Below are 11,755 nucleotides of genomic sequence, written 5' to 3' on the forward strand. Positions count from 1 at the left end.
GTTTTTAAATTTTGTTTGCTGACTGCATGTAACATGTTTGCTGAAATGCCTCAACGAATTTTTTTCATTATAGTTGGTAATGTTTTTGTATGCAATCTGTTTGATGAAAAATCAAATCAATCACCTGATACTTAGCTCATTGCTATGTGTTGCATACAACATGTTTGATAAAAAGTCTCAATGACAAAATGCTACGAATCCCCATTTCCTGTCACTGAAACCTCGTGTTTTTCCTCCTTTTCAGATGTTTCAATCATGTTGAACAACATAAATAACAGTAGCCATTCATGGCTGTGGTTTGTGGCGAGGCACTACTCTAGGATTCGTCCTCCAAAGCCTGTCCCTGTTGAATCAGTGATCAGGGTGTCCAACAACGTTGCTCGTTTGGGTTCTCGGAAAGAAGGCCCGAAGCCGAGGCAACTACTGTCTTTGCCACCTTTTCCTGGTCACCCTTTGCCCGGAAGGAACTCAAATGAAAGTTTTCAAGATGGGCAGCAACATGATGGTTATGTCACTGCTGTTAATTGGATCAAGTATTACTTCAAAGGCATATTGGGTTCTGTCATTGAGTCTCATTTCAGGGAGGGTCTTGTAAGAATTCGTTGCTCTGTTACACTTTCATTTGCATTCCTTGTTGTTCCATTTTGTTTTTGATGCAATACTGTCTATTTTATTGTGGACAATGAATTTCTGGAATTTTCCCTATATTTAATTTACTTGTCTTTAAACATCGATTTGGTGTAATGCTTATCATCTTTTTATTGGATTTTCCCTGTCAGACATGATGAGAAATTGAAAAGCTATGCTTCACTGATAACTTTTTTTTTTTAATTTTTGTTTAATTTTTCTATCTTCTTGTTTATTCTTGCCTTTGTCTTAGTAATATTCTTCTTTTATTCTAAATATGAAAAACTACTCTCATTTATATTTGAATGGTGGATAGTTATATGATGCTTTTGAATATCTTTTAACCCCAAAAAGATTATTGATTTGTTCACTTTTATAAATATTTTGTTGGCATGCTGTGCTACAAGAATGTGAATAAATGCTTACAAAGTTCTTCTATTTACTTACAAGTTGTAACAAGGTAGTTGGATCTATGCTTTCTGTGATGATTAACATTTATATAATCTTTAATAAAAACTGTGGAAGAAACTTTTAGGAAAGCTTAAATTTAATTTGAAGTGACTTATCTCTTGATATGTTTTATGGTGAAGCACAATAGTGTTGTTTAATCTAAGTAGTTAACTCCACTTTGTTTTTGTTCTTAATTCTTTTAATGGTTGGAAATAGATATGGAAATTAAAAGGTGTGCTCACAGGCTTTATTTGTACTTCTCCTATACTAGGTCCAAATGGAGGACCCAATTTCTGACAATAATTTATCTCAGAATGAAGAGCCAAGGAGACCCTTGCGAAAGGTATTAATTTTTACTGTGTCCTTTTCCATTTTGTATGACAAACTTTGCTTTTGATAGTTTCATATATGTATGTTTTTTTCCTCAGTCAATTGCTTATGATAATATGATTTGCTTTTGGGTTTAATAATACTACAACAATACAGCTTCACTACAGATTAGACCTAATGAAGTAATGAAGCAAGGGGCAAGAATTCATATCCCTGTGTCAATTGCCGAGGCTAGGATTTCCAAAAGATATGATGCTATACCAAGTGGAACACTATATCCCAATGCTGATGAAATTAAGTATTTGCAAAGGCTTGTCATTTATAAGGCATGTCTTGCATCCAATGTCAAACTTATTTTATTTTACAATTTCTTGTTACTATTCTCATTCTTCAAATGCATGGCAATATATTTTATTGATTGCATATTATGTTCAATGTATTATTTGAAGGACTCGGCTATCATGGTGCTAAATAAACCCCCAAAATTGCCGGTTAAGGTCTGTAAACCATTTTTCAGATATACAGAAATTCATTGAGTATGAGTTTAGTGGGATTTTCATTTCTTGCTGATGACCTTCTTAGGGGAATCTGCCGGTTCATAACAGCATGGATGCATTAGCAGCTGCAGCACTATCCTATGATTATGATGAGGGTCCTAAACTGGTAAAATACTCTTTCCGTGCATCATTACACTGGAAAAAATTGGTTTGTACTAGAAAGTAAAATGAATCATCATGTAATAAGCAAATTTCTGTTTGTACATAGATGCTAGCACCTCCCATTTTAGAAATTCTCAAAAAAAAAAAAAGAAAAAGAAAAAAAGGAATAGATAGTCACTCTAAAGGTTAAGCCAATTTCTTGGTTCCTTCCCCTGGTCTCCCTTTAAAGGGAAGACCTTTATCTCTCTTTTATAGGATTTTAGGTTGTCCCCGTATGTTTTGCCTTTAGCATGTTACTGAAAATACCTGGTTGTCGTTCAAATTTAAGGATCACTACTTTGACATTTGCACTAATGCAAGGCTTTTCAAATTTGAAGCTTGCCCTGCTAAGGGTTTCTTTCATCACCTGAAATTTTTCTCTCGATAATATGACAAAATACAAATGGTATTCTTGAGTAGTGTTCATCCCTGCTCTATCCTAATTTAGAAATTATTGATAGTTATTGAAAGTATTGTTCAACATAATAGTTTTGTTGGTTGAAATTCAGGTCCACCGTCTTGACAGGGAGACCAGTGGCATCATTTTATTTGGCAGAAAAGAACAAAGTGTGTCTCACCTGCAGTGGCTGTTCAGTAACATAAACAATGCAAAATCTTCTAGTAAGGTGCCTTATTTACATGAAGTGATGAACTGCTGTTTTCAATCCTCATGTTCTATTAGCGAATGTAGATATTGTCTTTTTATACCCACCATCAACAACCTCCTATCATATACATTTAATTTATGATTCATTTGAAAATTGAAATAGGTTTGGAATGATGCATGTGAATCTACATATCAGAGGTATTGGGCACTAGTCATAGGGACTCCCAAGGAGAAGGAAGGTGTAATTTGTGCTCCCCTTAGAAAGGTTCATGTCCTTTCTTTCTTAGTTTCTTCTTTATATGTGTGTTAATCCGACAATGTCATGTTTTATGTCAGTGCTATCTTCCAACTTTGAAATTGATTTTATTCCATTGTCTTCTTGTTTCAGGTGCTCTTGGATGATGGGAAGACAGAGAGGGTCGTATTAGCTCACCATTCAAGTATGGAACCTCGCCAAGAGGCTGTAACTGAATATCGAGTCCTTGGTCCAAAGATAAATGGATGCTCCTGGGTTGAGCTGCGACCACTTACGTACCGGAAGCATCAGGTATATTGGATGCTTATATGGAATTTCAATTATTACGAAGCTACTGATAATTGCATGATCCTTATTATTGTACAATCGGACTTTTTTTTGTTACTTATAGAATTCTCAGATGTTAACTGAATGTTGAATTCTTTACATTGTCAAGAATGGATTTGCAATCTTTATTATTCAGACTCCTTAATTTATGGTGAATCTATAATCTTGCTGAGTTAAGCAACGTATTTTTTGTTTCATGTTATTTCTTCTCCCAATTGTGCAGTTGCGTGTCCATTGTGCTGAAGCACTTGGCACTCCGATAGTGGGCGATTACAAGTATGGTTGGTTTGTACACAGTCGTTGGAAACAAATGCCCCGAGTTGATGTCGAGCCAACGACTGGAAAACCATACAAGATGAGGAGACCAGAAGGCCTAGATGTTCAGAAGGGAAGTGTATTATCCAAGGTCCCCCTATTGCATCTTCACTGCAGAGAACTTGTACTTCCCAACATTGCTAAGTTTCTTCATGTTTTCAATAAGAGTTCAGGAGAACTGCCCCGTTCACTTAGCGCAGAACCCGATGTTCTTCGCTTTGTGGCAACGATGCCGTCGCATATGAAAATTAGTTGGAATCTTATGTCATCATATTTAGTCTGATAAGAGTGCAAGATGGAATTGATTAACTCGTGTGATGTTATTTGAACATCCACAGAAAGAGAAAGGCTTGTTCTTCACTTTGTGGCTACAATGCATTCGCACGAGTATTGTTCAGAAACTTACGATGGTTATGGTTCGAATCTCAGGCTGATTGGCCTAGATATCTACTATCATATCCTTTTTCAATGCTCAAATAACATCACTATTCTTAATTTATCAAGTGCGAAGTCAACTAGCATTTTTGGACTGGAGCATCACTGTGACCAAAACCACCATTAGTTGAAAAAGGGAACTTAACCATCTTTATTGGACCCAAAATAATATCGCATTTCGGCATAGTAATTGTCCTTTTATTGCTATGCACTACTTTTGATTGGTAATATTGGATTTGATCTCTCGTGTTAGTGTTATATCTTATAAAATTTAATGGTAATGTGTTTGTCAGATACTTTTTTTTTCTTTTATATTTATATAACCAACTGTATTTGAATGTAATAACTGAAATTTAACTTATTTGTTTTTATTTAATGTAAGTTTAATAGCTGGAGTACGACTGTAAGAGTTTTTAACAATGCTATTGTATTCATAAGAGTTCATACTTATGATTTGTTTTCATGGGATCAAGACAAAGATCACTATAATTAATTTACTAGAATTATATTTACATGTAAAATCTTTTGGGTTTAGAGTGGGAAGGGTCTTCACAACTTACGGTGTGGCTTAGTTCTATCATTAAAAATTTAAACGTTTTAAATTATTTCTTAATAAATAGTCAAATTGATTTTTTTTTATTTTATTTAATAACACGACATAAAATTTTGAACCATCATATTTTTTGGCAATACGTTAGTTATTGCTCACTAAGATGCAATTTGAATTCTCAAAACACTTGCTTAAACAGATAAGTGAGTTAACTATTCAATCAACTCAAATTGTTTTAATGTTTTATTATCAAACTGATAAAAAAATTCAGTCTATCAATGATAAATTGATAATATTTTGAATATTTTTTATAATAATCAAAATAGTTAATCCCATTATTTTGATGAAATTATCTATTTTGTACCTTAAGAGCAAGTGTTAAATTTACAAATTTAAATTTTTTTATTAAAAATATAAAAAATTTAAGTGATTGATTGGTTTGAGCATTTTCATTAAATATTTTCAAACGAAAACATTTTCAAAAAAACATAACAAATTAAAAACGTTATTTCCATCTTTTTAGTATTTTCAATTTTAACTTTTAAAAACGTTTTCAACCCAAAACATGGTGTTTTTAGTTTTGGGATAAACGGTAAATCTCTCCTACTTCTTTTGGCGGAGGTGGAGGACGTGTATTGGAGGTTATGGTGAGATTAAGAATAACCTACACAGTGTAAATTAATTTAAATGCTAATCATAATTTTTAAAATTTTAAAATTTAAAATTAAATAATTAATTAATTATCTAATTTTTAATTTTAATTTTAATTTTATTTTTTAATTCATTATTCACAATGTTCACGATTAGTATTATTTTCCAATACTTTCTCTTTTTTCTCACTCACATTCACCAGTGTGGCAGTGTACTTCCACACTAGTTCTTTTCCTCCGTTCTCTACCATGAATTCTCAGTATCAACTCCTCCCTTCTCTACATATTTTGTTGTTACAGTATCTATTATCTATCTCTAATTTATACATACATTTTTTTGAAAAGGTGAAGTATTTTTTTCAATTCTTTTTTAATTTTATGTGATCCTTTTGGTTTTCTATTTTAGACTTTGATATTTTTTATCAGCTCCAATTAGAATTAAATATGTATTTTGAATATTTTCAATAATAATCAAAATAGTTAATCCCATTATTTTAATTATTATCTTATTATAAGATAAAAGTCAGAAACCAAACACATCAAAAGGAGTTTTACTCTTTGGATTTTGTGTGCTGGAATTGTTATCTTCACTCTTCAGTTCCAGTTTGCAATGTTTCTGTACGTAGAAAATTGGAACAAACTATGTCATATACGTACAGACAGAAAAGCCATCTCCACCTAACACTACAACATCCTTTCAATCAAAGTCTCTCTCAAATGGATCATACATTTTTGTGCAAAATTAAGGAACCAAACCATTATGCTTCCTTAACCCAAGATCCTTACTTAGCCTTCCATTCCAATTCAAGCATTACTAATCTGCAAGCCAAAGCAAAAAAGTAAGATAATCCATAGTACCCTTTATTCTATTTGATTGATTTATTTTTACTGTGTTAGGGATTTTTTTTAATGATGGGTCGTTGATGAAAATTTGTTATGAATTTCTTTGATCCTAAAGTTTGGACTTTGGATAGTGGTAATTGGGGAAGAAAATTTGTTTGGTTGGCCCCTATTTTCCGTAGTCTTCACTGTCAAATTTGGTGGCACAGTGGCTCAGTGGCAATATATAAATGAAGAGTTTGTGTGCTTGCTTCTACACAAGCAGTGTCTTCAACTCTCACTCCCACTCTCACTGGAACCATAACCATTCTCATTCTCAATCTCAGGTAACTTTGGCTGCATTTGGGGGTACTAATGTCATTTCATAGTTTTCACTTCTCCCTTAGCCTACTAGTTTACAGAACTTGGATTAGTCGATTAGTTAGTTCACTCGTCTGCTTAAGCAAGTGGCGGGAATTCGAATTCTGTCCTGTATATGCATGTATATGCAGTAACCGATTGGCCAACAGTAAACCTTAAATGGAGCTTGACAAATTAGTCTTCGCCCCATCCAACTGGGATATTGTGATAATTCAGAAAAAGAAAAAAGAGCCTAATGAGTGGTGTGTCTTATAGTGTTGAAATTGATCAAAGATTCATTTCCCCTTAATAAGCTTTTTACTTTTGTTAATAAAAAGGGTCCTTTTGCATTAATCTCAATGAATTGTGCTCCGTTGCTGTTTTCTTGGTAGTGAAGAGTGCACAATTTTGTTGCCTTATAGTGGTTAAATTTTCAAGCTTCATTGCAGATTTTAGCTCATTGTATTTTCCCTCACTGAAGTAGATTTTAGGTTACTGCTACTTTGTTTTGTTGAGTTTCTTTTGTTACATTTGATGATATGTATAAATTGTTATGTACAACTGTTTAGATACTTAAAAGCTATCTCGAATAAATTGCTGCAATTAAGATTGTAGAAGTAGCATTAATAAGTAAATGCCACTTTAGTTTAGGATTGCTGTTTATGGAAGATCACAAATGGGGGAAGTTCCTTCCTTCAAATTTGTTAAATATGCATGTGAAATCATTGCGTTTGGGTCGACCGAGCAGCGAGTTTCTTCTTGGTATATAGCTCCAGCTGTCTCCTGATATATTGCTTTGTGTGACAGATCATGGCGGGAAGCATCTCTGGTCCGAGTGGGGGCAATGCTGCTAACATTTTACTAAATCATGACTTCTCCGGAGGGTTGGATTCTTGGCATGTCAATTGCTGCGACGGCTATGTAGTTTCGGCTGAAGAAGTTTCCCAGTTAGGAATATCAATGGAGACAGATGGTAATTGTGCTGTTATCACCAGCCGAAAAGAATGCTGGCAAGGTCTCGAGCAAGACATCACAAGCAGAGTTTCCATTGGCTCCACTTACATAGTTTCAGCTCTTGTTGGAATATCCGGCCTGTCTCAGGGATCTAATGATGTCCAAGCTACCCTGAAACTTGAATATCACAATTCGGCTACTAGTTACTTGTTCATTGGAAGGTACATAATTTTATAGTTTTGTTGTTTCACCTTCCTTGTTCAAGAGTTTTAGAGTAGAATGCTCTCTTTGTTTACCATTTTTTCCACAGAACTTCTGTTACTAGGGGAAACTGGAAAAAGCTGGAAGGTACATTTTCATTGTCGACTATGCCAAAACGAGTTGTATTTTATTTGGAAGGACCTGCTCCTGGAGTTGATATACTTATTCGCTCCGTAGAGATCGGCTGTTCAAATCCTAACAACAATGTATGTTGTTGTATATTGGAACTTAAGTGATACATGAGCTTGGTTTTTGTTTCAATGGCTAACTCGAAATTGCAGTATCTGCATTTCATTCTTTATCTTTGTAATTGTAACTAACTTGTGATTTGTTTTTGTCTTCTTTCAAAAGATTGCAAGAACTGGATGTGTTTCTACTGGAGAAGATAACGTCATAATAAACCCGCAATTTGATGATGGCTTGAACAATTGGTCCGGAAGAGGCTGTAAGATTGCATTGCATGATTCCATGGGAAATGATCACCGGAAGAGTGCAGCGCAAGCTCGCCTACGAGGTCACTACTTCAGTTCGAATATTTGGAAACAATGTCACTACTGCTGATGTTCGCGCTACTTTGTATGTCCAAACATCAGATCTTCGAGACCAGTACATCGGCATTGCCAAGTTAGTCTCTATCTTATTTTTCTATACACGCATAGTTTGGTAGCTTGAATAACAAGTTATCAAAACAGTGCGAAAGTTTAAAACCAGTCACAAATAGTTAAAATATGGAAGTTAAAAGTTTTATGAAATTCACGAATCAAAATTTTGAATTAATTATCCTTTTCTATTACTATACATTTTCCTAGTTATTATTCTTGATTCTTGATGACAAGAACAGAACAGAATTTGTTATAGTATGATTCAATACAAGATATTGCGCAACAATGAGATTTGAGGCTCGCTTACTTTCTTTTCGAGTGCTGAACCAAGATAGTATGTTCTAAAGTGTGCAGGCAACAGACAAAGATTGGATTGATATGCAGGGAAAGTTCCTTCTAAATGGATCCCCATCAAAAGTGGTAATTTATTTAGAGGGTCCTCTGCCGGGTACTGACATTCTTGTTAATAGTTTGGTTGTAAAGCGTGCGCCTAAGACACCTCCATCAACACCACCGGACATAAAGGTTGAACTTTCTAGATGGTTCTTTCACGAATGATACACACTAATATTTTAAGAACTTAATTGCATCTTGTTTTTTGCAGGGTGTTGCTTTTGGGGTTAATGTAATTGAGAACAGCAATCTGGCTGATGGCACTAATGGATGGTATCCCCTTGGTAACTGCACATTGAGTGTTAAAACCGGCTCGCCACATATAATGCCGCCGATGGCAAGAGACTCTCTAGGACCACATGAGCTTCTAAGTGGACGCTACATACTTGTAACAAACCGCACACAAACATGGATGGGTCCTGCTCAGACTATCACTGATAAATTGAAACTCTTTGTGACTTATCAAGTATCGGCTTGGGTTCGGCTTGGTTCGGGATCATCCGGGCCACAGAATGTGAATGTTGCCCTTGGTGTTGACAACCAGTGGGTCAATGGAGGACAAACTGAGGTATCCGATCAAAGATGGCATGAAATCGGTGGGTCGTTTAGAATCGAAAAGCAGCCATCAAAGGTTATGGTTTATATCCAAGGTCCTGCTTCAGGTGTTGACTTAATGGTTGCTGGACTTCAAATTTTTCCTGTTGATAGACATGCAAGGTTTAAATATCTAAAGTCTCAAACAGACAAGGTAAGATCTAGGACCTGTTTGATTTCTATTTTCATTATTGTTTTTTTATAATGTTTTCTGTTTCAAAATTTTGTGAAGAAAAAAGTGAAAGTAGAAATAGACATGACATTAAACCACTTTTTCCAAAAGCTTAAGCTGATAGGATGAGACACATGAATGGTTATAAACACATACCCTCAAGCAAGAGTTTTTTTTTTTGGTTTGCTTAAATTTTTGAATAGGCCTTCTTTTCTCTTTTTATTTGTCTTATGCTATTTTTTTTCTCTTTTGGAGGATAACAAGGATTAAACTCTAGACTTCTCAGTCATAGAAGCTCTGATACCATGTCTTATCCTATTCTTTCCTTTGCGATTTTCCAAGTGATTTGTTTCATATAGCACCACTACTTCAGGTTTTAGTATCTGCATCAGATTTCTAAATTCTACGACTATTATGAACAAACAAAGATCAAAATTGAATGCTTCATATATATATAGATTTTAATCATATCCATTCTTTTATTGAGAAGACATGTAATTCAAAGTTTTGCTTTGTATCCTCTTGCTGCATTACAGATCCGAAAGCGTGATGTTACCCTGAAATTCTCTGGACTGGACGCAAGTAACTACTCGAAAACCTCAGTGCAAGTCAGACAAATTCAGAATGATTTTCCAGTTGGAACATGCATCAGCAGAATGAACATTGACAATGAGGATTTTGTAGACTTCTTTGTGAAACATTTTAACTGGGCTGTGTTTGGTAATGAGTTGAAATGGTACTGGACCGAGCCGCAACAGGGGAATTTCAACTACAAGGATGCAGATGATCTCTTAAACTTGTGTCAGAAGAACAAGATAGAAACTCGCGGCCATTGTATCTTCTGGGAAGTGGATGGAACCGTCCAGCAATGGATTAAAGCGCTGAACAAAACTGACCTCATGGCGGCCGTCCAGAACAGATTAAACGGCCTGCTTACTCGGTATAAAGGCAAGTTCAATCACTATGATGTTAACAATGAAATGCTGCATGGTTCATTTTACCAGGACAGGTTAGGTAAGGACATAAGGACCAACATGTTTAAGACTGCGAATCAACTTGATCCGACCGCTACCCTTTTCGTGAATGATTATCACGTGGAAGATGGATGTGACACCAGATCATGTCCGGAAAAATACATTGAACATATTCTTGATTTGCAAGAACAGGGGTCCCCTGTTGGTGGAATTGGAATTCAAGGCCATATAGATAGTCCGGTTGGGCCTATCGTTTGTTCATCCCTTGATAAACTGGGAATTCTTGGCTTACCTATATGGTTCACCGAGCTAGATGTGTCGTCGACTAACGAATATGTTAGAGCAGATGATTTGGAAGTTATGTTGAGGGAAGCCATGGCTCATCCGGCCGTCGAAGGCCTAATGCTGTGGGGATTTTGGGAGTTGTTCATGAGCCGTGACAACTCTCACTTGGTTAATGCAGAAGGTGAAATCAATGAAGCTGGAAAAAGGTTCCTTGCTCTTAAGCAAGAATGGCTTTCTCATAGCCATGGAAATGTTGATCAGCAAGGTCAATACAATTTTAGAGGCTTTCATGGAACATACAAGGTTGATATTGTCATTGATACAAAGAAAGTTTCCAAGACCTTTGTCCTTGACAAGGGTGACTCTCCAATGGTGGTTTCCATAGACTTCTAAGTTATAACCATTCTGCATTATTCAATTAACTATAATCTATGATCTTGAATTCTCTGTCATTCATTCATATGGTTTGTTAAACAAACATTGTTGTCTTTATACATTGCCTTGTTGTGTGATGTAATGATATTAATATTGTGTATGTTTTCTGGAAAAATAAAATAAGATCAGTTCTTGATGGTTCTGATATTATGATAGTTGTTTTGATTTTCAAAATTTCTACTTTCAAGTCATGGATATTTTAGTATTAAATTTCTAAAATTACTTTTAAATCAAACGAAATTATTATTCATACATATAAAGTTATCTGATTCTAAGGAAAAGGCAAAACCTTAAAAATAAATCCCACTTAAAAAATCAAAGATATTAATAGTCAAATTCATATTAACCATATATCAACAAGAAATAAAAAACTTCTAAAAATAAAAAATTAAACTCTATAAATATTTCTTTTATTGATCAAATATAATTGTGCAAACATAACAAATAAAAAAGACTCATATATTTATATAAGGACCCGAATAAACTAAGTTAAAATTCTAATTATAGGAAAAAAATTCTCAATTTAAATACTTAACAAAAATTCCTAATAAATAAAATAGCATAAATGTTAACTCTCATCCTAAACTCTAATATAATTCATGGACTTATACATTATCGATCACAAAAACGTATAGTAACCATGTTCTTCCTTCATATGAAC

At 34.6% G+C, this 11,755-nt stretch overlaps 2 protein-coding genes across 5 annotated transcripts in view; both read left to right on the top strand.

The window, feature by feature from the left end:
• Positions 1-4,466, top strand: part of LOC127746124 (RNA pseudouridine synthase 3, mitochondrial-like) — a 6,367-nt gene extending 1,901 nt beyond the window's left edge. For 2 of the 4 annotated variants that reach the window (XM_052259796.1, XM_052259797.1), the window contains 9 exons: positions 245-591; positions 1,349-1,420; positions 1,575-1,733; positions 1,857-1,904; positions 1,990-2,070; positions 2,615-2,731; positions 2,876-2,977; positions 3,101-3,259; positions 3,519-4,465. In XM_052259796.1, the coding sequence (XP_052115756.1) occupies positions 245-591; positions 1,349-1,420; positions 1,575-1,733; positions 1,857-1,904; positions 1,990-2,070; positions 2,615-2,731; positions 2,876-2,977; positions 3,101-3,259; positions 3,519-3,893 (1,460 nt within the window). In that variant the 3' untranslated portion in view covers positions 3,894-4,465. Of the gene's footprint in view, positions 1-244; positions 592-1,348; positions 1,421-1,574; positions 1,734-1,856; positions 1,905-1,989; positions 2,071-2,614; positions 2,732-2,875; positions 2,978-3,100; positions 3,260-3,518 lie in introns of all 4 variants that reach the window. The other 2 variants (XM_052259795.1, XM_052259798.1) reach the window with 2 other exon arrangements.
• A 1,313-nt stretch (positions 4,467-5,779) lies between these two features.
• LOC127746540 (endo-1,4-beta-xylanase 1-like) lies at positions 5,780-11,227 on the top strand. The gene is given in 9 exon segments (XM_052260114.1): positions 5,780-6,084; positions 6,204-6,411; positions 7,232-7,599; positions 7,689-7,845; positions 7,991-8,115; positions 8,117-8,263; positions 8,589-8,766; positions 8,846-9,382; positions 9,937-11,227. Coding segments are annotated over 8 exon segments (2,724 nt in total). The 5' UTR covers positions 5,780-6,084; positions 6,204-6,315; the 3' UTR covers positions 11,053-11,227.
• The last annotated feature ends 528 nt before the right edge of the window (positions 11,228-11,755 follow it).

This window comes from Arachis duranensis, chromosome 1 (assembly GCF_000817695.3).
Source record: "Arachis duranensis cultivar V14167 chromosome 1, aradu.V14167.gnm2.J7QH, whole genome shotgun sequence".
Taxonomy (NCBI): domain Eukaryota; kingdom Viridiplantae; phylum Streptophyta; class Magnoliopsida; order Fabales; family Fabaceae; genus Arachis; species Arachis duranensis.